The 26,657-nt window shown below is 39.1% G+C and overlaps 2 protein-coding genes across 3 annotated transcripts in view; both read right to left on the reverse strand.

Moving 5' to 3' along the window:
• Positions 1-485: 485 nt before the first annotated feature.
• On the reverse strand, positions 486-21,659 carry LOC142382090 (tricarboxylate transport protein B, mitochondrial). Its single transcript, XM_075467569.1, has 9 exons — positions 20,923-21,659; positions 11,338-11,445; positions 9,354-9,453; positions 5,036-5,174; positions 4,464-4,548; positions 4,196-4,300; positions 3,756-3,871; positions 2,957-3,030; positions 486-2,495 (listed from the first exon to the last, which is right to left on the reverse strand). The coding sequence occupies exons 1-9, from the start codon at positions 21,032-21,034 to the stop codon at positions 2,381-2,383; spliced, it is 954 nt and encodes a 317-aa protein (XP_075323684.1). The 5' UTR covers positions 21,035-21,659; the 3' UTR covers positions 486-2,380.
• A 395-nt stretch (positions 21,660-22,054) lies between these two features.
• The window catches only part of cltcl1 (clathrin, heavy chain-like 1), a 28,784-nt gene continuing 24,181 nt past the window's right edge, over positions 22,055-26,657 (reverse strand). For both annotated transcript variants that reach the window (XM_075467571.1, XM_075467570.1), the window contains 2 exons: positions 24,429-24,504; positions 22,055-23,496 (listed from right to left, as the gene is read on the reverse strand). In XM_075467571.1, the coding sequence (XP_075323686.1) occupies positions 23,375-23,496; positions 24,429-24,504 (198 nt within the window). In that variant the 3' untranslated portion in view covers positions 22,055-23,374. The remainder of the gene's footprint in view (positions 23,497-24,428; positions 24,505-26,657) is intronic.

Here is a 26,657-nt window from a genome sequence, read left to right on the forward strand (position 1 = left end):
TAAAGGTTTTTTGAGAAAAACTTGCATCAAACTGAGTTTTTTTTTTTTAAGTTAAATGTACCTGATACACTGACAAACCTGTTTATATCATCAACATTTTCTGTACTTTTGTTACTTTAAAAGTATTTAATGCATTACGTTTACAGTCTAAGTGCATTTTATTCATTTGTTCATTCATGCCAAAATTTCCACTCCATGCTGTCTTCACTCCTGTCTTCTGCAGAGCTGCGCATTCCTTCGCACAAAAAACACTGGGGCGCACTGAGCTGAAGTGTGTGTATGTGTGTGTTTGAAAGAAAGAGATGGATAGTTAATTCACCCAACATGAGCATCAGCCAAAACTGGAACAATGAGTTCCCTGTTTGATTCCTCTCCTGTATACCTGCCCCCCATGGTTTGTCCCAACATTATCTGCTGTAACCAAAGGGCAGAACAACAGACAAGCGAGTGAGAGGGGGGGTAAAAACAACAACCCATCTGCATGCTTTCAAGGATTCAGATGCTTTTTTAATGAGTTTTGAAACCCCCTATAACAAAGGACTTCACATTGATTACAGACAAAAAGAGGGGGCAACATCTATTGCACAAGTATCTTCTTAACGACCCACAAAGCCGACCCCGAACCCACATGCACACCCTGGAATACACTGATTTTGCTCTGACAGTAACATTTTCTCTTGGGTATTTGGCAGTAGAGAATACAAGCATTTTGTTTGGTCAAAACAGAAAAATGCAAAAAAAAAAAAGATTAACATTCAATAAAAAAGTAAATTTAATACAATAATTACAGTCACACGTATATTCTGACTTTTTTATGTCACTTTTAATGAGAAGGGAGGGGATTTCTCATTTATTGTGTAAAAACAACATGACTGTGCCACAAATTTTAGCTGCTTGTTAGATCATTTAAGCGCAGGTTAGACACCTGATAACTGATGAGGCTTCCTCTAATTAAGCATTGATCAGCAAACACAACAGCAAAAGGCACATGAGTGAAAAGCAAAACCTGAATGGACCATAGCACTGAAATTGAACAGTGCTGGAAAAAGATCTGAACATATCCCCAACCTTTTTCACAGCGAGTGAGGCAGGCTTACTCGCTGACTACTCATCTCAAGTTGCACATCAAAGAAATTTGAAAAGACCCCCCCAGCCCCAACTGTGATATTCTGAGAAAAGATCATAAATGCGTAGTGTAGGAGGTTATTTTTTCTCTTTATTTTTAATCTTGTCACCCTTTGAATTTATGTTGGAGGGAGAGTAAAAGATAAAGTCTGCCTCTAATGTAAACAAAGAACAAAGAAGCATCAAATGGTAAGAGTGTTGTATTAAGATCAACAGTACTGTTTCCCCCCTGATGGAAAGTGTTGTTGGGCCAGTCACAGTGAAATAAAGCAATTAAATATTGTCCAGACATCTTATAAACACTTCACAGAAAGAAATGTGACACATTTGGCACGAATTGACAACAAATAGTCTCTTAACTACAGCTAACAATCAATTTTCAATAAATAAATTTCTTTATTATTCACATCACAGGTTTTGCCATATTTGCTCTTCTCTTGACTACTTTGTCCTTACTCAATTTCATAGTATAATAGGTTTGGCATTCGGCACAGGATTAAAATATATCATACATTACATTACTCTATGGTGTAGGTAATAAAGAAAATGTAGAATCTACTCTGTATAAAAATAACTGGAATAATACATGTTCTAAATAAAATCTGTTAAAGGCCTAGCTATGGAAGTTGCTGAAGTTTATGTGACTGTAAACTGCAACCAGCTGCAGTCTGGCTCCTCTTCATTTAAAACTATGTTAGGCACAAGAAGACACAGAAAGCAACTTTAACTCAAGAAAATCCAGAATGACACCTGCACTGTTGCAGTAAAACATCCGTAAAACAGCTGGGAGCAGGTAGCAGTAAAGTTCTCCACTGGGGGGTGTTTCACAGAGCAGGCTCACAAAGGAAGGGAGGAAAATAACTTGAAAAAAAAGCTGCTTTTGCTGGCTACAGTATTCAGATTTCTATCACATTTAGAATATGGTGAGATCTTTCCAGGAAAAAGCTTTTTTTTTTCCACAGTTATTTAGCTAATTTTTAATCCCACTGTATGAAAGACCCTCAATCCTTAATCCTGTCATAATGTTGATGCTGAGCATCAGAGATCTGCCTAAACTCCATCTGTCCAAATGTGGGAATCATTTCAGGTTTTTCCTTTTCTCTGAAGATTCTGTTTATGTGCGCTTTGTCTTCCAGGTCAGCAAAAGACACTGATCTAAGTTCAGCTCTCCGTCTCAGCCACTTCACAGCTGGATTGATGAGACTAAACTTAGATCTGTGTTGGAAGCTGCCATCTTCTCTGAACATCTCCCAGCTCAGGCTGTCTTCCAGACTATATTAAGGACCTTCACTACCTCCTCATAGATGATGAAAACTATGGCCACATCCAGGCACACACGGCCCAGCCGGGGAACTGTCCCTTTGTAGAAACTACAAACAAGAAAAAGCTAAATCAGTGAGGGAAAAATAACAATATACCAATACAAATACCAATACCAATAATATAGGTAATAATATAGTAATATAGGTAACACACGTATTCAATCAATGGTATCGAAATATTTTTCATTATTCAGGATGAAAGTTTTCAAGAATAATTTCTTTTTAGTCATTTTGTAAGGTTTTTTTTTTTAATTTAGCATATTCTGAAAACACAATTTTATGGTATTACAGAGGTCAAATTATTTACTTAAACACTTATTTCAGTGTTTCACTTATTTCAAAAGTTCTGGTGTATGTTCATTAATAAATTATAAACCAATATATGTTTCTAATGCAGTTTTTGAAGCACAAATTTGAATCTTAAAGAAGTGATGCAAGCTTGTCTGGGATGCAGTGAAACTAACACCACAAACTAAAGCTAAAGCAAATAAAAGTGGAGTTGTACTCACGCAGCCAAGCCTTCGTATCTGAGGATCTTCACAGCACAGTCCAGTGTGCTTTTATACTTATGAGCTTCCAGGCCCTTCAGAAAGAAATAAGAGTTATGTACAGTATATATATATATATATATATATATATATATATATGTAGAAAATAAGTCACAAATGATGATTTAACAAGGTTAACAAGTTTTGAATTAAAACAACAGCAAAGAACACAAAATCCTAGGTATGGCCAATAAGCCAAAATAATAAATAATGAAACAAATTAAGATCTTAACCTAATCACTTTTCCTTGACCTCGTTGGAAAACGTCACAAGATAAGATTTGGAATTTGGAAGGACTCATAAAAAGACAACGGCACTGAAAAAAATTATTTGACCACATTTACATGAAGCGAGGATGTGGGTTTGAAAGAAGTCGGATTACAGTTGTTAAAAAGTTATTCTGAGGCTAAAATACACGCATCATTTTGGAGAGATTCAAGAGAGAGACACAAATGTGAGATCTTCTTCTCACAGGGTGCTTACATTCACCCACCTGTCCTCATTTCTATTGATATGAATCACGGTTCGTATAACTTGAAAGCTGCAGTCGCAAGGAATTGTGGGAAAAGATTACTTCCTCTCCTTTCATGAAGGATGTTTCAGTGTTTTGTGTTCTAAAAGATATAATAAAGCATTGAATCTCCTTTCCTCTTATGGGTGCACAAAGTTACTTCTCTGTCAGTTCCCTCAGTTAGTAACCTTCCTGACCAAAATAACTAATCAACCCCCCGTCCTATGCTGTAGCCATCATGCTGTGTACCTGCATCCTTGTCTTGATGACATCTAGTGGAGTGTTTCCAAATACACTGGCTGCTCCTGCTATGGCTCCAAAGAGCCCAGTCAACAATGGATTAATAGATTTGTTGGGGTTATCACCTGGTGAAAAAGATGACATGCAAGTCAGAGACAGTGAGACGCTGGGTTCAGCACAAACTCAAATGTAGTCCCTCACAAATGAAAAGGATGGATTGCAGACGAAACCCTGTAGGCAGTTTGCCAAAAGCTCGGCAATTTGGACATGACTATTGTCTGATAATTGTCTCACTCTAATCATCACATTCCAATGAGTCCTCATTCAGCAAAAAAAAAAAAACATGCTTTAAAAACTCTCTCCCTGCATAACTTATCTCAACAGATTTTAAAAAAAGCCAAAGCAATATTAAACAAATGTAAACAGGACTTGTCCTTGTGTACACTGACCTTTGTACCAGTTCTTGAGGGACGTCATAACAAAGAAGCGAATCGCCTGGTTGGAGCCTTGTTTGAGGACTGTTGCAGTTAGACCCTGATACGTTCCTCTCAATCCTGTTCAGGGAGGAAGCAAGAGGTTCAATTTGCTAAACTTTTCTCAGTTGGTCAAAGTCTTCAACATCTTGGATGAACACTGAACACTGTAGGTTTTCAGCTGCATTACCCTGTTTGACCAGCAGGTGTCAGATAAAACACATGCATTAAAGCCAGTCTTTACCTTGTACCCTCACTATCTCTCGGACTCCGTGGAAGAAGCCCTTGTATTTCGGGTTGGCTGAAGTCTGGTCATGAATAAATTTAACCTTGGGAGACAAAGAAAAGGCAACAGGCTGATATGAACTGACTCCAGAACAGAAAATGTTACTTTACTGACGAAGCACTACTTGAAAGGTGAAAACTGCCTAATTGTTTATTTAGTCTAACTGTTTTTCAAAGACACATCTAAGTAGATTCCCACACTGAGGGTGTTAAGCACCGGTACGTTTCACTTGACAACGTCTCTTTGCGTGCTTGCGACTGTCCTAAAATTTGTTTGAGAAAATAAGAAACATTTGGGAGATGTCACATGTGAGCAAATCTTAGACAAACAGCAATATATCCATTTTGCGGATCAAACTTAATTGAAACATTGTGCAAATCCAGAGAGTAAAAATTGAAAAGAAACACAAGTTAGCAAAGTATGGGACAGACACTTCCTGTACTGTGTAGTCACTGGAATCCAGCCTGTGTGACACCACAAGTCAAACAAATCAGTTCAGAAATTGAGCCACAAACCGGTTGCTAACATACCTTGACAGTTTCCATGGGGCAGACTATCAAAACAGCCTCCATGACCCCGGCTCCAAGTCCACACAACAGGCCCCTGGAGCTGTCCAGTCGGCCAGACTCATCCTTTGCACGGTTACTGAGGAACTCAAACATCCCAAACCTGACAAGGAAAACAGAGTCAGAAGGGAATTATGAGAAACGTGAATGAGAAAGTCTCAGACGTTAACGAAGGAGTTAAAAGAGCAATAAAACATAAATCTTTGTTTCACAGCTGTTATGCTCCAAGGCACACATAAAATTAATTCATTTATCATAAACAGATTTTAAGTGAACAGAGACGACAAGCGCTTTCTCATGTTGTTAGTGGGAGAGAGCCGTAAAGACACAAAACTATGAACTGTGTTGTACGAGGGAGCTCCAGAATGAGAGCTTTGGGGTAATGTGTGAAATTTAATGTGTTGTTTTGATTACCAGAAATTAGTTTCTAGATGTTTAACTGATTGCAGAAGGTCGGCGATGTTTGTGACTGGTTGTAATTTCTCAAATATTCTTACCAAAATGATAGCGTACAAAAACACAAGCTCTCAATCTTAATACTGTGAGCTCGAATTAACAAGCAACAATTCCTCGGTTGGTTTAGCACATCATCTGGGATTATGTTCAACCTTAAAGCTGCAGTCTGCAACTCTTTTTCAAGCATAATGCCTGGAACTGTCCGGGGATTCTGAAAGTAGTACATTAAATACCCCAATACAAAAAAAAATTAGTTCTCTAGGTCCCCTATATGTCCCGCTAGGTCCCTCCAAAGCCAGCAGGTTTGTTTACAAAATTGCAGACCGGACTGGTAAAAGGTAACAAATCAGGTTACGAGCTGGGCTCTGTTGCCTGTCAATCACCGATTGTGCATGCGCGATACAAGGTAAGCTCGTCCCCACGCTTATTTATCTAGACTATTGAACTTCATTACGGGCTTGTCTACTTACTGTGTCTTCCATGATCGCAAATGACAGGTGAGTTGATGAATGAGGAGTCGTGTATGCGCATCTGGCGTGCACGTCTACGTGCACGAGTTCTCATGTGTTTTGATGGGGCGGGACAGGAAGTTGAATAACTTTTTATTTTTTGGTTAAAAAATAAGCATTTCTTATTTTTGCGACTACGGAGGTCACCGTTTTCAACTTCAAGCGTTCTGATAGATCATGTAAACTCTTAAAATGCCAAAAATTAGGACTTTACGTATGACAACAACAAATCCTGCAGACTGCAGCTTTAACACAAAGGTGAAAGTAAGATTAGAAAAAAAGACTAATTAGTATCGTTTTAATAGCACATTTTGCAAAAATCAGCAGAGGAAGAGATTTCAGCAGACATGAGCACAAATACAAGCACAACCACCAAAAGGCATGAAACTTCCTTCCAAATCATATTTTTAGTGGACACACTGCTGAAAAGAACAAATCGCACTCAAGGTTTTCACTTTATTGCCCTGGCTGCATCCTCATTAAAGATGCACTAATAAACTGCAGCGTCTCAGTAACCAACAAGTGACCAGCAGCAGCTGCCATGGAAGCCAGCCCAGACAGAGAGGTGTGGTTTGTGTATCTTTGCAATCAGAAAATGTTGTGCCAGCGAGTCCTTTACGAGAAAGGTTATTTATAGAAGGAATTGAATTGTGGTGACAGCAGGACACTGCCTGGTACATTTAGCAAAGGGGAGGGGGAGGACAGACTCCAGGTCTTGATGAATACCTCGTTTTCCCTCTGTCTCTTCTCTGTCTGCTTCAAATGTTTACCTGCCATCTTCTCGGCTCTAACAAAATTTATTTGTTTTTACAAGGCTCATGTAATTTTAGTTTTCTTCTCCATCTGCCTTTCAATTGCAACATTTCCCTCTGCTCATTAAGCTTCCACATCTGTTCCTCGAGCTCCTCGTGCAGATTTTGAAAGACAGGCTTTCCACAGTTTACTGACTCCCACTGTCAAGGAGTAACTAATGGTACATAAAAATAAACTCACTATCTCAATAAAAAAAAACACCTTTTTAGCTTTCGAGAAAGGCATACTTCCACATAAAGTGTGCTCAGACTGCACAGGGATGGCAGTGCACTTAATAACTAACCCTGTGAAACAAATGCTATTCATTAAAGGCTGCCAGAGAGAAATATGCCACTGTCAGCCCTGCTCCTTTGCCAATTTACTACTTTCCCCATTAAATGTGTGGACTAAACTTTTTCTTTTAGATAATGAAACATCTTTTGGCTGACATCCACAGCCAGAGATGAGTCATCCTCGACAGTGAAGTGCGGCCCAATCTTCATTAGTGGGTCTTCCTACAAGGTGAGTTGCTCTGATGAGAAGAGATGCTGAGGATGAGATGGATTGCACCGGAGAGGACTGAGCAGGCAGGGAGGAGGGACATTGACATGGTTGAAGGGTTAAGGGAAGAAAAAGGCAAGAGGCTCAATTGGATGTCCCTGTCTTGTCCCTGACATTCGTCCACAGTAGTCTATAGTGTATCCATTCTTTGTAGGTTCCATATGATGGAGCAAATTTAATCAGTTAATGGGATGGAGGAGGAGCGAGCGTGGGTGGGTGGAGGCAAAAATGTGGTAGAGCGAGGGAAGAGAGGAAAACAGAGGGAGGATAAAAGATAGAGATAAAAATGAATTTTAAAAAGTCGTCAATTGAAGAGTGCTATTCTCCATAAATCAAAATAAATGCTTCCTATATTCTATATTCTATATTAATTGTTTTGCTGTTTAAAGTATGTAATTTCCAATTTTGCATTTAGGGAATTCTCAAAGAATTACAAGATCAATTTGAGCTCTCAGATGATGATTATGATTATAGGAACATGTAAAAGATACAGTTAGTTTTACCTCTTTAGGTAGGAATATATGATCAGCGTAAAACAAAGGGAAATATTTTTGGTCGGTGATGTAAAACTGACAAACATGATGTCTGTAAAGATAGTTAGCTTTGTTTTAGGAAATCACGAACTTGAATGGTTGGGAACTGCTGCCCCTAAATGTATATACCCAACAGACTGCAGATTACAAACATTTTAATATACAATGTAGTCTGGTGGCAGGAAGAGAAAGACTGACATGGCCTAAACCTCCTTAATAATCATTATTACTCACTGTAGTCAAATAAGACTTTTCAACCACACAACCAGTTGAATAGGATCATAAAACACTGAAAAGGATAAATGTTTACGCTCCAACACGACTTTCAGTTTGACACAAAACTATTCAAGCTCCCTCTGGAAATGACGCTGAAAATTGACTGACATGCTGCGCACACACAGACACACACACTGTATGCAACAGCATACGCACACGCACCCACACAAGTCTCAATCTCTGTACCCCTGCGAGACCCTGTCTGAGTGTGAATGGCATCTTTGCTCCGCCTGGCTGGGCCTGTCTCTCTATTGTACAGACACGCTCTACCCTCCAGCACAACACACACACACACACACACACACACTGAAAGAATGAAATAAAGAGAGAGAAGGATGGAATGAAAGAATGACAAGGAGAACAAAAAAGCAACAACAAAAGCGTCTGGCTGTCATATATGTGTGTGTGCACACACAAGAACTGCAACGTGCACGCTTGCCTGTAGATAAATGTCACTGCTGTGAAAAAATAACATAATTAAACTGAAGGCTGGTGTGGCATTTCTGCCAAGCTTGTGGGTAATGGACTAGAATAATTGGAGTGTGAGTTTGAGGTTCCAGGTAGAAAATCACCACAGATTAACTTAGTATTTACTTTACTTAACATATCTTTACCGCATACAAAAACACTCAAATTTTCATAATCGTCCGAATATAAACAGATTTAAAATGCTAAATGTTAAGTGGTGAAATATCATATGAAAAGGTTTTATTTTTTTAGGATGAGTATAAAACTAGTTCAGAATTTTGTGTATTTTTCATTAAACATGCTATACTTGCAGCTACTATTTATTTCAAAGCTTGAGATCTTTTATATTAAACATAATGGATACATGTATTGCATCTGAAACTCACTGGGTCACTGGGTTTATGGACTTGGTTCTGTTGAAACTGCACTAATTGGAACGATCTCATCCTGTAAAAACTGTGTGGAAAACACATCTAACAGTGTACCTGTGTAAGTTCTTCACTTGGTTTCCACCAGGGCTTTAATTTACAACATGAACTTGTAAAAAAATAAATAAATAAAAAAAAAATCTTTTTGTCAAACAACAACTGTAACGAACAGGGTCTCTTCAGCAATCCAAACCTGTATAAACCTGCATTTTTTTGCATTAGCCTTGCATTTGTACTTCTATTCGGTTGTTTCACATACCTGACTGCAGATTTGGGTATAGATCCATACAGCAGAGAGCTGAGTCCCCTGTACAGTCCTTTAATACCATGACTCTGTACTGTCTGCTTCACACAGTCAACTGGAGAAAGACACATAGACACATGTACACACACACAGTGGGATTTTAGAATGTCCAAATTTACTAAATGCAAGACAAGTATTTGAATTTAACAGATTTTTTCCCCAAAAAGGTAATTGTTGTTAACAACTGTTATATTGTTGTAGTTTAATGATGACTCTGGGAAAAAAATCTACTTTTAATAAAAAGGACAAATAAACCTTAAATAAATAAACAAATCGTTAAATACCAAGAAGTTTAGATATAGAGTTATAGAGTCATAATGTATGAGTATTGCCTCTTGCCCCTAAATGACCTCCTGGTCTGGGCTTTATGACTTCAGGGCTGAAGAAGCCTCTGACTGAAAACTCTCTGTTGATTAATCACTATTTGTATTGGTAATCCAGTGTTTGCATATATTTACTTCATTGCCTCATTAATGAAGTATCTAAGTACTATTAGCCCGCTCTAAAAGTACGCTGTAACAAGAAAAATTCTTGCCGTGTTAGGTAAAGTAAGCTAATGCTTCAATACAAGTGAAGAATTCTAAAAGAAAAGAAAAAGTCATGACTTTTGCAGACACTGTTTAACTAATTTCAACATTTTTGACACATGCAACACAAATGTAACACCGACATGCACAACAAAGGCGTGCTGCACTGAGTGCAGTTAAGCCTTTCGGACAGATATGGAAGCATTTGAGTGAATAGCCTTTTCTTTTTTTTACAAGTCACATTAGATTTTGTTTTCTCATTCTGGCTGTGCTAAAATATTCCAGTCAACATCTCCATGACAACCTTAACTAAAGCTGGCTGTGCACAGCTGTTTCTCACTCAGTAATTAACCATTTTTCTCATATTGAGTTGTTTACACTGCACTGAACATGATTTTTGTCATCCTCCGCTAAATCAGAATACACACTGTACACATAAATTCATATACATTTGAACAGTTTTCCCTCCAAATGCTGTTTTAGTAACATTTCACTCAGGAGTCATCCTGCAGGTAATCTCAGCTGGAGAGTTTTCTCTTATCTGATGCACAGATACAGACACACAAAAAAAAGAACTCGATGCACAAACAGTTGAGATGATTGATGAGGAAATTAGACTCCCCTTCCATCCTCTTGGTATCACAAACCTGCAGTCCCACAAGCACACGTGGTGTACATAATATCTCAGAAGTAGTGCCTCACAGTAGTGAGCGAATGTTGTCACAGGCCCTCTATTATCATTAAAATATCAAAACTACCAATTATCTGTTCACTGGAATTATTTAGCTAAACATTTAAGTTTTACTTGGTTAACAATAACAGTTCCATCTGAAATCTAGCAGAGTAGAAGTAGAAAGGTGCCCAAAAGAAAGCTCAGAAGGCAGAATTTGACTCACTCACTTACATTCCACCACTGTATTGAAATAAAGAATATTCACAATAATATCAGACACTTTTAGAACTTCAACATTACAACATCTACATTAGAAAAGGATATTTAATAACTAAGAAGACTATACCTATCATGTCATGTCATAGGCAAATTTAACCAAATTTAGATTTTCCTCTTTGATGTTGCTTTTGCTTCTTGGAGGCATCAGACCAGCAATAAATATGGTGCCATTAAGCCAAATGCACAGCTGAGCAAGAAAAGCAACAGCTGTCTCGAGTGTTCATTAGCAGAGTCTCCAATCCTCAGAACCCAGCTGATATCAACAGATCCTATGTGTTTTCATACAGTAGTGTGCACGGATAGTGAGTGTGCACGTGTGCATTGGTCTGTTCTAAGTCATATAAACAAGCACAGTAACAGCCTGCCAGAATCACTAATGTACCTGGGCATGCTAATTAGACAACGAGCTCCTGAGAGAGAGAGCAGACGAAAAACAGAACATAGATAGATAGATACCCACCCACTCCTCTATATTTTGGGGGATTGGCCCTCTCCTCCAGCTGTAACTGGGTCTTGACATACTCTGTGGGAAAGGTGATGCAGATCTCTATACCACCAGCAATTCCACCTGCAAATAAAGAAAAACAGAGACTGGAGTCTTTCATACAAAAAGTGGGATAGCAGGGAAAACTTGAACAGAAAGAAAAGTGGTCGATGGAGATGGAAAATAAGCCGCTTCTTCACTGGTCAAGGATATTTTTCGACACATATAAGGTTAGCATGCCATGTCTGTGTGGCTGCAGCCTTATTCAGTCCCCTACCCCTCTTATAAATTACAAGGAGGCGCCATTACGTCATGGATCACTACTGTGACTCCACAAATGGCTTTCACTCCATAAACATCGAAGTCATTGCTGCCCAGGGAGGAAGAGTAACGAGCTGGGCAAAGATATATTAAATGTTCCTGCCATGGCTACACTAGATTGAAAGAATAGAGAGAATATTGTGAGAGGACATTTAGCTGCTGGTTAAATGTTGGACTGCATCGCTTTTATTGTGCGTTTGCAGTAAGGGTTACAAGCAGAAAGAAAGCAACGACCATGTGAGTACCCAGAGGGTTCAGCCTGAAACCAGACATAATTGAGCAGATGACGACAGAAGTGTCTAAAGCCTATGTGCAAAACAGATGAGTCATAAGGGATGGAGAGAGGGCTGACATTAATTAAATTATCCACTCAGCCTGCAGGGAGGGGCTCCATTACCAGGGCCAAGACCTTCCATTAACTCAATGACATCGGCAAACACGCACATTGTACAAGAGAAACACACACATCACGTTTTACAGAAACATACAGACCATGGACTTCAAATAGTCAGAGGAAATTCCTGAATCTCTGCAGAACCAGATGTGTATTTATGTCATGTCAGGAAACCCACAGTGATTTTCCAAAAGACCAAAACAAAACAACGAATGGAAAGTCAAAAACTAAAATGCCCTACGAACAAGAATTTGTTATCATCTGTTTCTGGTTACTATCTGAGGGCAAAAAAAATAACTTATAATAACTAATACTCTGTATTAAAACTACTGTTTTAACACATAATTCACACTTTTAGTCATCTGACAAAGGAAACATAAAAATATGTGAGCGAGAGCAGCTTAATTTGGAATTTGGCTGTATTGATATACACTTTTTTTTTTAACAAGATGCGAAAAGATGGAACTTTGGAGCATGTGCAGAGTGCCGAGGCCCATTTGAGTGCAGATGAGTGTATACATGCAGAGTTGACTGATCCTCAACCGTATTATTTTGATAAACTCAATTTCATAAGATTTTGGTTGGACTAAAGTGTTCGGATGCATTTCAGGAGTCTGGTATTGGTTGGACGAATAGATCAACATATTTTTTTTTCTATTGCCATGTAAACGTGCCTATAGACACATACACAAAAAACAACAACACTTTAACCACTGAACAGCGAGTTATCATTCATTATTTCCTGCTGGAGCGTTAAGCAACTGTGAGCCAGCTGAGATGTAACAGAAATCACATGAACACAACAGCTCTCCTGACCTGGGATCAGTGGGTCAGGGTGTCTTAGGAAAGAGGGAACAATAAACCTCATTCACATTGTTTAGGTCTGCATGTGAAAACCAACCAGCAGTCACTCAGAGGCAGCAGCTCAGCAACACACAAACACGTGATCAATCCTCATCAGATGTGCAGCACCTGTGGAGAAGATGCAGCTTGTTTGTCTTCAAGTCTGTTTTGCAGCCTACATCCGACACACACACACATCTACACACACTTTTACAGATGACACCCGAAATGACTGCCAAACGCGGGTTACACGAGCAAAATGGCCATTAATCTTTATCTTCACAGGCTCGCTCTGCTCTCCTGTTCTAATTTGTCTCTCGGCAGCACCTTCCTTCCTCTCTCCTCATCCTCCAACTTCTCCAGATCATGTCATAAAATCAACACATCCGCACAGACCTGTGGCACTTACAATTATACGCAAAAAATATTGAAATGCCAGTGGAGTGATATTCAGAACACAGAAGCAGTGAAAACTGTGCAGGGCCTTGTATTTGCATGTGGAAAAAAGTTGATCATTTATGACTACAGAACATCTAATGCCAGAACCAGATGGATTAAAACACTGCTGTAACTTGTTAGCTGGATTTACTTTCATTCAGCCACAGGACCCTCTTTAAGATTAGAAACCACTGTGTTGTGAGAAGTCTTGCCATTTGCACATTGTGCCACACCAAGCTGCAACTTGATTTCCTCATATCCCATAAAAGGTGCCAAAAAAATTTATGGATGGATTATTCTGAAAGCAATATTTTATTCCTATTGATATCAGGATCATTTTTGTTGTTGTTAATACTTTTAGCGACAATAATCATGTAGTGAAGACCAGGTGTCATGAAAACTGTAGTTGTTAATTGTTAACAGCCAGGGGCTTCTGGGTTTTGACACGCACTTTGGAGCCAAAATACAACATCATATCTCAAATATATTCTGCTAAAACAGCCATCCCCACACTCCATAGTGAGATCAAAACAGATGCCATTGAGTTGTTTAAGAAAGCAGGTGGGATAGTGCTATTATTTTAGAATTAAATATACTACAGGTGTACTAACTATGGATTGTTACATACTCTGCTTTGAAAGTACCAGTTAATCCTGTTTAGGATTAGTAATTGTTTTATAATTTATCATCCGTTCCACTCTTTCTACTTCTAAATTCATTCTATATATTTACATTAAAAAAAAAAAACGGGGTTTTTTGTTGTCGTAAAGAGGAAATTACTTTACAAAACCCACTGTATGTCGGAGTACATTTTCTTTATTTACTATTACATTACATTACATTACATTACATTACACTTAGCTGACGCTTTTATCCAAAGCGACTTACAGCTATTTAGATACAGGGTATATTTGACTTATTTTTTTATTGACTGCACCCCGCTGCTTTGTATTGATATTTTTAAAGCACTGATACTACTTAATGTAAAGCAATTATTCTTTTTGTGTCTATTTAATGAATCACAATATCATCCAAAGCAGTCAACAAACTTTGTGTGTTCACAGTGTGTGTGTGTTTGGCAGCAAATTAATCATTTTGCAGCAGAATTGAATATTAAATCAAATGGGCTTTAGTTAGACTGTTATCTTGGGTGTGTGTGTGGGGGGGGGGTGCTATTACGTCCATATCTTAACTCCAAATTGAGAATATCGCCTGAGGACTGATGTGATATACGAGATATCCTATTAACAGAGCCGGAATGTTTCTGTTCGTCTTTAGCAAAAGATTAAAAGAATTATTCATCTGACATCTGGCCTTCTGTCCTAAACAACACTCTCTATTTCTCCACTGATGCTTAATTACAGGGAGGATGTTGATTAATTTTACATGGGAACTGCTTTAACTGCTAAGAAGCCTGCGGGAAAATATGCTGATTTACATGAACAGAACAGCAATGCACTGGCTGTTTTTACAGCGTACACAGCTGGAACCAAGGTTACAAGGGATTCCTGTTTCTATGTTTTATTTTACGTATCTGTTTAGCTGTACGAGTTAGCTGGCTAACTTTATATTTTGTGTGTTTCCAAACAAGGTGTATATTTGGTCTGCTTGACATGTTTAGGCAGTTGTGAGTTTTGACTCATTTGTTTAATCTGTGCCTTCTTGTTTCCACTTTTCACCCTCCTCCTGCCTCAGCAAAATATTTGAGGGATTATTCAATTAATAAACTGCACATGCAGGAGGGGAGCAAGAACACGCTAGAGGAGCTAAGCCAGGACACACCGGCGTAAACTTTCTGGAAGCCTTCACGGCATTTCCTGTGTCTAAAGGCATTGTGAAAATGTGTAAATTTATAAACATTGGAAATTTTTAAACAAATTTTTAAGTGGTAAGCACACGTAATGCTCATCTGACAATATGAAATGAAATAATGAAAAAACCTAATTGTGATTACAAATGGACACATATATCATCAACAGTGGGCAAAAATCTGTCAATGGACACACATCGAAACATCTGTCAAAGTACACAGAACCAGCTTTGTGCTTGTTCATGTGTGCTTCGCTATCATGACTGTTGATAAATATGTTCACAAATCATATAACGTAATTGATGCGTTTCTCAAAGTAGCCACTTTTAAGAGATTTGTTGCTCTCTTAAACACACAACATGTTATTTCTGCTGCAAAGGAGACTCTAAACAAATCAAAACAAGAACAAGAGATGTAGTTTGATGAGCCGGATACCCACATAGCTACTTTATCTAATTTCATATTGAATGCAGAGTTCAGTCACGGGGCAATCCAGCACTGTTATGCACAGTAAAAACAATTAAGGTAAATATATATATATATAAGTTGTTGCAACCTTAAAACACCACTAAATGCATTAGCTTGGTGGATGGCACTGAGCCACATGAAGCAGATCAATTTTTAATATGACATTAATAAATTAGCACTGGGATACTTTTTAGAAGATGATTAAAGATTATGCTGTGGGGCTGAAAAAAATGTTTATATTACCATTAAAATGCACGAAATAATGTGAGGGTTTTGTAGCCAGGGGGCTAAAGAGGATGATGGACACAAAAATAATAAAACTATGGATTATCTGTTTTAAATATGACTACAAACATCTGGGACCATGTAAGACCAAATGTCAACAAAACATGTAAAATTGGTGTAGTCCGTTTTTGGCAGGCGGCTGTATTCAATGTAGAGCCTAAAAAAACCCTGTACACACCATCCTCCTGTAACTAAATGCCACACCAGGAGAGCAAAAACCATCATTAAGGATCTCTCCAGCACTGGCCATGATGTCTTTGAACTGAGCAGCCAAAGCACAAACCACCAGATTCGGAGGTGGTTTCTTTCCCACAGCTATCAGCAGAGTAACTAATCAAAAAAAAAATCTGATGTTTACTACTGCCATTATGTGATCTATACTAAGCACTATGGGCGATGCAGCACTGTGAAAGATGCATTTGATCTATATCTATTGCATTTTATGATATTTGAATGTATTGTGTTTGGGGGTTTAATGTTGGAAATGCATCAAAATATTCCGCTTATGCGATGAGAATACAGGCTTTCTGATTCACATGGTTGAAAAATTGTAACTGGTCAACACAGAGGCACATTTCGCACTTACCAAGACATAAATTGGCCTCAGGACTACAAAAACCCATCTGACTGAGAAAAGAGGAATTTGTCACCTTGATTGTTGAGGGCAATCATTTCTCAAGTCTAAAACATCAGTTTTTCCAAACCCAGCAAGGTAATTACTGAAAATTGATGACCCGGCTGCAGTTAATTGAGCAACTACAACTTCCCGCTTCATGATTTTCCCTTAAAATGTTCAGGTTTCTTCAACTTAATATCTTATATCAATGAAAAAGGTGTGGCTGATAGATGGAAATCTGAATGACAGAAAACCTCCATCATTTATGATCAGTAATTATGAAAACATGCTGAACAACCAGCAGGGTGCTGTTATTTATTCAAAATAAACAGTCATGTAGCCCTGCTGTAGAATAAGTGCTAGAATAAGCACAATAAATCCTAGTCTTCTGTTTATTTGTGTCTGTGGGTGCATTTCTCCAGTATCTAGCTGACAAGCTGTTACAGTGGGGGGTTAAACAGAAGACTGCTCTGTGATTTATTATCTCGCCTCTTGGTAGTCAGGGTCTGCAAGCAGCAGGAACAGTGGATAAGAGTGGACTCGTCGTCTGTGACGTGAGGAAACAGGGAGTAAGCTACAGTTTGACGAGTCCTCTGAGCCTAAGAGGAGACAGCCACTAAGAAAACTGAACTGGCTGCCCTGAGGCTGGAGAAAGAGAAGTGGATGTAGGGAAGGAAAAGAGCAGAAAACATGATATAACAAAGCCCAATCTATCAGGAAATCGTGATAAAGTAAAACCTTTCTCATGCTGCCAATCCCTCTGCAGCTCTGAATTTCTTTCTCCAGAGCAGGAGGGATATAAGTTAAAGCCATTAAGGGATGTGAAATCACAACAAGAGTCCCATTTAGGCCGATCTCTTTCCTTCAGGCCTCTCACAGATAAAACTCTCCCGACTTCCATGTCTCAGCTTCAGTCACCATCACTGGCTGTTCGGTGAAGACTAACCAATGGGAGCAGAAAGAGCTCACAGAAAACTGTGCAACCCCCCCTCCCCACCACTGCCAGTGTGGGCTCTCTAATCCATTAAGCTTTGACCTTCTATTTCTACTTGCTTTGTCGACATAGAGCCTTGGGCATTTACAAGTGACTTGCTCTATCAACAAAAACATTCTGTCAACTATAAGAGATACATCTCAAAAAGCATTCCCAACACCAGAAGTGGCATCAACTGGATTTTTGACCTGCCAAAGCTGAGCGAGAAGACTTTGTCTTCGGATGATGTATACTATCAGCTGTGGTTTTTCATGGATGATACATCAGGTAAAAGCCAGAGACAGTTCATCTATAACGGAGTCATCCCACAGACACAGTTGCATTTCCAAACCTTTGAAAGACAAGTCGTCTCTTGATGACAGCAAGGCTGGAGGAGTCACAGAGCTGAGACTGAGGATGAAATCACTTTGTGGTTGCTAAACTAGACAGACAGGCCCAACACGAGCTAAACGGCACAGCACAGGGAGCAACACTGGACCATAACCAGTCAATCAGGCTGCACAGGACAGATGGGGGAAGGGGAAGGTCTCACCATACGTTTCTCAGCAGCTCACTCGCTCACATTAAGTCTTTTGTTAAATCATCTGCTGTTTTCAGTGTTACAATTCTTCAGGAATCTCTGTGGACGCACCATTTTATCAGCAAAAACAGTTACACAGTTCACACAGAGGCAGATAAGCACTCCCAAACACACACAGGTTGAACTCGCTAGTCAACAATCTGGAAGACAAGTGGAATTCTTTGCAAAACTCAAAAGAAACATTCTTACAACAGTATCAATAAAAGGTGCTGTACATTAACAATGGCAGCTAAGACAGCACAACTATCAAACCAATGACATGAGCGATAAAAACAATGAAAATAAATAAAAGCATAAAAATAATCACATAATAGAAACAAAATATTTACACTGAACTATGGGATTTTAAGATGAGATTAAAAAGCAGTTTGGACCCTTAATGTAAAAATGTATTGTTATTACAGCCAAAGATGCATTCAAATTTGTTACATTCTTGAAGAATGTTTCTCTTTTGTTTGTGTAGTCCATGCTGCTTGTAGCATTCAAGCGTGAAAATATGGTCTTGTTGCTTGAACAGGCATAAGCATCACACACCCGTCTCAAATATATGGGCCAGAAATGAATCTACCAGTAAATTCAGGAATGTTATCAAACCTTATGCACCTTCTGGCCTTCATGAACATGAATCTATTAAATTTTATGTAATAACAGTCTCCTGATCCTTCCAGTTGGTTTAGTAAGTTCCCTCTAGCTCATGCATTTGGGACACGTGTGATGACAATGGCTATTTAGTGCCCACATAACTGAGAAGGATCTGAATCTGCAATGACTGAAGGTTGAAACCAGTGTTACTGGCACTGTAGTTTGGCTGCATGAATGCAAAATGCTTAGAACTAAAGCAAAATGTGAAACATTATCCTTTGAAACTATGAAATGTTTCACATTTTGCTTTAGTTCTAACTTTCTCTTTCTAAAATTTTGAGTCATGGAGTTTATTATTTACTAGATATTGAAAGTAAAGTGCAGGACAGCGCAAATTATTGCTGGTTTCAGCCAAAAATGAGGCATGGTTTTTTTCATCTTCAATCAAAAGGAATTTGTTCAGAGCTATAAAACATTCAGCATGTACGGCTGCCAGAGCACAAAACTGAAATCAGCACAGTGCTGCCGCGTGTCAGCATGTAGAATTAATTCGGAAGACCTCTGCGAGACTCTTCATCAGCTGGAGCTGGGGCACCCTGATCATCATCACACATGTAGGTGTGTGTGTGTGTGTGGGGGGGGGGGGGGGGGGGGGGGTGTTTTCTGAAGTGATTCATGGCAGAGATGGCTAAGTCAGTCAGCTGATTTAATTAGTTACTTGGGTTTCTTGCCAGGTAAAAGTACCCAAACCACTGATGGTTACAGCTAACTTGGAGAGTCTTCAGTTTATTCAATGTTTAAAAAAAAAAAAAAAAAGAACTGTATGATAAAAAAAATGTTATTATCATAAATGCTGTGCTTAGCCTTATATTCACCATGACTGATGAATGGTAAATGATCCCCATATGTATAGTATATACATATATATACTATCCATATAGTGCTTTTTCAACATTTTTTATGCTCTACAAAGCACTTTTAAGGAGATTCGCATTCACCCATTCAAACAAAGTGCTTTATATATATTCACACTCTATATAGTATGCAGAGATTCACTTTTACATTCTCACTCTGATTAACCAATCAAGGGCAGTAAGGTTCAGTCTTTCCCAAGGTCACTTTGACACGTGGATAGGGATCGAACACCCCATATTTTGGTTGGAAGGCGACCACTCTGCATTTTCTTCCTTCAAATAGATTTCATCTTGTCAAAGATAAAATGCTCGGATGCTGTGACTGTATCAAAGAACAAAGACATACTGATCGAAAACATATGCCAACACCACAAGGTCAGCTGAGCTGCTGTTCCTTGATTTTGCCACTTTTAAGACTAGAAGTCATTAGTGCTGAGGAGAAAGGGAAAAAAAAATCAAATAAAAAAAAAAAATAAATACAACTTAAGATCTCATCAATTTCATGACAAAATACACGGTCTGCTGGTGAGCATGCAATCAACATTAAAAGGATGACCACCACAAAAGCTGAGGCAGATTGGCCCAACTGTCTCAGTGAGTAAGAGTCTTCCCTACACCACTGCATTACTCTGCTTCTAATGCCATTATGGAAAGTACACTACAGGAAGGATATAATCAAATCACTGCAGCAGGTAGGACCTGAGTATGATTGGACACGGACGATGAAAGTAGGAGCTCTGGTTTAACACCGAGCTCTCAAGACTATTTTGAAATCAAGGATGAGCAGCTGAGAATGGTGTGTGACCAATACCTGATGGAGGATGTGCTAACTCTGTAACAATGCTGTGTTTTATCGGTTAGTCATGTCTCTCATTGCGAACAGATACTTCAGTTGCGCTTATTTTCTCAGTGCAACTTTACAAACAAAAAGTAACATGTCTGAATGTCATGAATCTTGATATAGGCTATGAGAAAAGCATTTGAAAATCAAAACATGGAAAGAAATTTCTAGTTTTTGCTTTCTGTGTCTGCAAATCCTAACACCGTCGTGAGGAATAAATGCATCCGTGAATGCAAATACAACTATTTTTACAAAATATTTACGCTAATTACATCCTCCAATTTTATTTCTTCAGAACATACAACCTTACCCAGGTATTTCCAGCTCCGTTGCGCACCTGAAACAAGCACACACAAAGTATCCGAGAACAGTAGGCGAGTCCTTTTCCTAAACTGTAACTTCCCTGTAACCCGCATTACCAGGGACATTTCGTTACATTCCGACTTTTCCGTGTAACAAATCACGGTGAGCTTACCTGCCAAAATCGCTTTTCCCGGGTGAGTTAATTTCGCCTTCCCACTCGGCGCCGCGGCCGCCAGACACCGCGGTCTGAAAAAGGGGCTGGAAAATGTGCCTTTATCCTGCATGATTACTCTTAAAAATCTACAAAAGCTTCTGTTTTAATTCAATTTTCTATAAGTAAGTAGCTGGCAGTTTTTTTTCTTTTTCTTCCCCCCCCCCCTTATTCAATTGGTGAGGAGCGCGCAACACATGGAAGGCTGCTGCGTGGTGCGCTCTCCTGGAAGCAGGTGATCGCAGCTGCACCCGGATACTCCCGGATCCCTCTGTTGATAGTGGGCGGACACTGTCAACGAAGTTGGGATCGACTATTCCCAATATATTAAGTTTGTAACCATGGTAACGCAGTGTCGACGGTAGTGCGTAAGAGCGCAAAACCAAACCGGAAGTAATGACAAATAATGTTTTTGTGTCCTGCTGCTGCGATTGACTTAATTCCTCCGTATTAATGAAGTTCACAGCCACCGAGCCTGCAGAAGAGTCCAATCGGGTGTTCAGTGGCTCCGAGCGTGTCCGTGGAAACCAGCCACTTTCTCCTTCAGTCGAAAAAGGGCGGGGCGCAGCCTCCAGTGTCTCCGTTACATATGAATGCCGAAGAATGACTTATTCTTTTGTTATTGAATCGTTTTACAGCCAAAACCGGATGAGTTCCCCCTTCAGCAGCTACCAATAACTCCAGACATCTCGGCCACACCCTGTCCAAACAGGCTGCAGCTCTCACTCAGATAGAAACCATCCATCAAGTCGTGGCAGCTCTGACGCTGAAATGTCAGTTCAAATCCAACAGAGAATGAAATTGAGAGCGCTGCAGACGGCTGGCAGTGTTGAACCACGTTGGCATCTGTAAAACCATCCATAACTGTCCTTTTAGCTTTCAAATATCATTATTAAACTGAACAAAAAGGGGGGGGGGGGGGGGGTTCACCACCAAACACTGTAAACTTTATTCCTCTGTGCAAGTAAAAAGGAGCGCTCTCAGTGCAGCTCAGTTGTTTGGTGTTTTTTGCCTTTAGTTGTCACAAATTCAAGGTTGAAACCAGATCATGGGACAGAGCTGACTTTATCAAACAAAGAAAACTGAACCATCGCCATCTTAAGCAGCCTTGCCTCAAGACTTTGCCGTTTATTAAACTGCTGTTTTTGCATTTTTGTCCTTTTCTTACAAAAATCATTATGCTTTTCAAGACTACAACAATACACTATAGACAATACATAAGGTATTCCATAATATTTGACTTCTTTGATTAGTTGATATTTCAATATATTTAAATTAAAACACTGTCTTAAGTACAATAATGATTTCTAACAAGCTGGCACCAGGACATGTGTTTTTATCTCAAGTCATGGAGCTTTACCACCGTTCCCTGTTATTTGGGTGAGAAAGTTTCATCATTCATTGCTTAGTTTTCGACAAAACATCGGTAATACTTGATATACTTGAGTGTAACATGACAATTGTGCTCCTGGTTGCAGCATTATCATTAGGCAGCACATGCACAGACTACAGCATATACCTTTTTTTCATTATATCTTTCTTCCATTTTTTTGTTTATTATTATTTCCATTTTTTATCCACAAACACCCCCGAAACTCCAGATGTCCAATTCTGGATTCTTAAAAGCCCACTAGCAAGATCACCCAGGTTTGTGGCTGCAAGGGCCGGAAATTTTCACCGAGAGTCACTTGGTTTGGTGGATTTAGATGCCGTACACACACAGACTGCATCTTCAGTAACAAGTGTCCTTCGTCTGTATACAGCAAACACGTTGTACCTGTTGTGAAAGGACAAAACTATTGCACAGTAACTGTATTTCTAATCAGAGCATGAGACAGTTGTGAAATTAAACGTGAACAGATGAGCCACCCCCTCAGAGTATGCAAGGCCGTAACAGTGCTTCTGGAGGGGACACATACATGTTCCCCCCCCCCCCCCGCTCTTCAGTTAAGTCTCTTCTTCATCAGTGCTGTAAATTAATTCAGGAAAAAAAAAACTAACAAAGCTGCTCTATGGTTAATAAAGTCTACATGGAACAGCAACAGGACAGAGTGGTTTGGTGTCACTAAAGGTATGTTAATTCCTCCACGAGCTGGGAGGTGATTTCATGCTGCTTAGATCAAGGATGCCGTTGCAATGTCCAGAGATGATGGGGGGCTTACGAACCACTGGGATGCCACTGACGTCCTTCGAATGTCTCTGATGCCATCGGTCAATACTGGGCATAAAGAAACAGGAGATGAAGAGCTCTTCTGCAGCTTCAGTGTATGTGGGTTGGGTCCCGTTGAGTCCCCATGCCATAAGCCGAGACCCACAGCAGCACGTTTCAGTTTTGGTTCAGGTCAAGTGTGTGAGTATATGTAAGGGGGGGGAAACGGGAGAGATGGCTGGGAGAGGAGGAGGAGTTAGGACTCTACATGTTGAAGCCATATGCAGGTGGAGCGGGATAACCTGCAGCGGCAGCAGGGTAGCCGTAGGTCGGGTACACCGGCTGAGGAGTCACTGGAGCAGCAGCGGTTAACATCAGCTGCTGGCCTGATAACACAAACAGACGCCGAGTTACATACTGATGGACAAATGTTCAACATTTCTGCAAGGAAGAACATGTGGATGCTCCGAGGTCATTTGTCAAAAATAAAAAGGTTTTTTTGTTGTTTAAGTCACTTCAACAGTCTCCACTGCAGGAACAACAGTGTTAACATTCACAGGAACAGCCTCCGTTCAACACGTCGAGCCTCTCTGCTTATGGTGATGTTTGAGTGGGCAGCAGTCAGCTGCTATTAGTCTCGTTTCTGATTGACTGTAGATGACTAAAAAGTGGCAAATAAAAAAATATATATATATCTGAAAGATTCGATTTGGCATCTTTCATATAAAGTGTAAGATTTTCATCAAGAGATTTATTTTTTTTTTTATATTTAGTAACTGACAACCTATTAAACAGCTGACCCATGCCTGTAACTCCCAAAGTAAGAGCTTGTACTTTTCTTCAGTCCGTGAGCAGTACCAGCAGGCGTCCGTGTACAACACGTCGAAGGAGCATTCAGCCTTAAACCTGCCCAAAAGTTCCTGCAGTGGAATACAGCCTGAAATCTCTTTAGAAGGTGCTGAAACTGAGTGGTGTGAACAGACTTAATAATCTCTCGGTTTTATCCTACTTTTTTCTTTTATAAGACATGACAAAAATAATGAGAGGATAAAAACTCTAAAAGCTAAATGAGAACACTTACTACAGGTGTGCCAACATTCAACAATGCAATGCTATTACAAAATATGAGAAGAGCATGCAAAATTAACAGAAATTGAAAAGGATAGAAAAACAAATAGATCAGATCAATCATCTTCATGCAAGCAGTGCACATCCAGTTAATGTTTAACCTGAAAGCCAACAACAGGTCTTTAGCCTTATTCGATCTGGGTGAAATTCATATCCTTTATTCTGAAACCACAACTGTCTGTAAACCTACCGAACACCAACGGCTGAGGCTCCGTCACCTCGTCCTCGGTTTTCCTTTGGCTTTCCGCCTCCTCCAGTTTGTCCACCTGAGGGCAGCAGAGACAAGAGGATAGAGCAGACCCACAGACGGTCCAAATTCATACATTGTAGGTAATCTGCAGAAACCAAAGCATTTTCCATTACTTTCCCAGCTCACCAAAAAACTACTTATCAAAAAAAAATAAGAAAGACTTTTGCAGGGTACCTACAATGTAGTCATCACAGTTTTTTTTTTTTTTACATGTATTTTTTTTTTTTTTAGCAGTAGGAGAGCCTAAACTCTAAAGCTTCACTTGTGCAGCCACACTAAGTAAATTAGAGGGGAAAAAAAAACATTTCTGAAATACAAAACTACAAACAATTCTTCAAAGTGCAGCTATTATCTAAGACAAGATGACATGCAGGTCCGGTCAGAAATTTTAAAACAGCTTCCAGTATAAAAGTTAAGTCAACAATTAAAGGGTCAGTTCACCGAAATAACAACAAAATAACGGTATCTAATCATGGAGATGGTGAATGCTGAGACTCCTGCTAATGCCGTACAGCATTGAAAAATGACTGAAAAACTCATAAACAATGTCTCTTTCCAGATAAAAAAAGGCCCTTAGACTGTTTAATAGTCATAAAAAAAGTTTCCATTAAAAAAAAAAAAAGTTGCATTAAAAAAAGAAAAGAGCAGGGACTTTTACATTTGGAAAGATGCTGACTAAGTTTCTTACATCATTTTCTGATCATTTTGTGCACCTGAGTGTGCATAAGTGACACAGACTACATGATTACATTGTGACTAGATACCAATGAGTGATTTGAATGTGGTGTGAATTGACCCTTTAAAAAAGGTAGTATTAAAGTAGGTATCAAGGTTAAGAAATATATTTTATATTGAGTGGAGGAGAGGCTACACAGTACATGCCTATATGCTAATGCTCCATTTCCAGTAAGCCTTGTATCAGTAAATGCACAGCTTTCACATGCATTCCATTCATGGCAGTGAGCAGGCTCTTCTGACAGATTTCTCATTAAGGGGTCTTTCATCTCGCTCGACTAAATCAGGCTGCATGTCAGAGGCTCACAGGCCCAGCTCATCCTAGCCAAGCATTTAGCGTTCGCAAAGTGACCTAATCATGGCACCATTTCTCCTCATTTTCAAGTGCAAAGAAATAATCAGGCATTGTGCTTCAAATGTGGAGACGGCTTTGTAAACAAAGGTTTCTGATGCAACTAAAACGGGCTTTAACAGTGGTGCAGCTACATCAGTGCGGATCTCTGTTAAGCTGCAGTAACAGGACTGAAGAATAAATAGTTCTGATAAAAAAAAAAAAAATTAAAAAAAAGGTGAAAAGCATTTTTCTGTTAATGTGTTGTGTATGAGGGGGGAATTATTTCTGAAAGGCACATTTGAAATTAACTTTCTAGGAAATTGACAATTGAGAAAAAACACGACTCATATCCATTAGGTTAGTGTTGACACCCTGCGCAAATCCAACAGTTAAAACACTAAAAATGGTTGACCTGCAGTTAGAAACATGGGGATGCATCCATCTACGGTGGCTGGTTCCCTTACTTCTCTTCATTAAGAAGCTTTCAAGAGAATTAGCCAAGTGGAAATATATATTTTTTTATGTTATACAATAAAATGAAAAAAAATGAAAAAAAGAAAGATTTTACAAATGCCAATTAACACTAGATGCAGCCCCATGACAGAGGAGTTGGAAGGCGAGAGGCATCTGTTAGGCCCACACAGGTTAAACCTGATCAGGAAGAAAAAAAATATTCTGAACAGGCTTTTGCTCCAGACATCATCACAGAGTCAGGCTTTAAAACTACTACTTTAATAACAACGCTAATAACTTCTCATATAACTTCTGGATTAAGTCAAAATGCAAAAATCTTGACAAATCTTCTCATAATACTGCCTTTGGCTTCCAAAACAACAGCATTTTATACTGTTAACAGATAGCTGTTATATTCCTTTAAATATTGGCTTTTGTAGCACTGACCTTTTTGGAAAAAAAAAAATTATCCTCAAATAAGAACAATGTTTAGCGTAAAAAGCAATTTCATAATATGAAAAGCAGTGCTCTTTTTCCACATTTAGCCTGTTGCTTTTCACATTTGCACTTAAAACATCCATAAACAGCAGAGCTTCTCTGGCAATTTAATTTATTCATGATTCTTTATTTCCCCTCCTCAACGACTG

Source organism: Odontesthes bonariensis, chromosome 6 (assembly GCF_027942865.1).
Source record: "Odontesthes bonariensis isolate fOdoBon6 chromosome 6, fOdoBon6.hap1, whole genome shotgun sequence".
NCBI lineage: Eukaryota > Metazoa > Chordata > Actinopteri > Atheriniformes > Atherinopsidae > Odontesthes > Odontesthes bonariensis.

Coding starts and splice junctions, on each gene's coding strand:
- LOC142382090 (XM_075467569.1), bottom strand. CDS start 21,034: ATGCAGGATAAAGGCACATTTTCCAGCCCCTTTTTCAGACCGCGGTGT. Junction 11,446..20,922: donor GGGAAAAGCGATTTTGGCAG/GTAAGCTCACCG, acceptor CTTTATTTGCAG/GTGGAATTGCTGGTGGTATA. Junction 3,031..3,755: donor TCATCAAGACAAGGATGCAG/GTACACAGCATG, acceptor TTCTTTCTGAAG/GGCCTGGAAGCTCATAAGTA.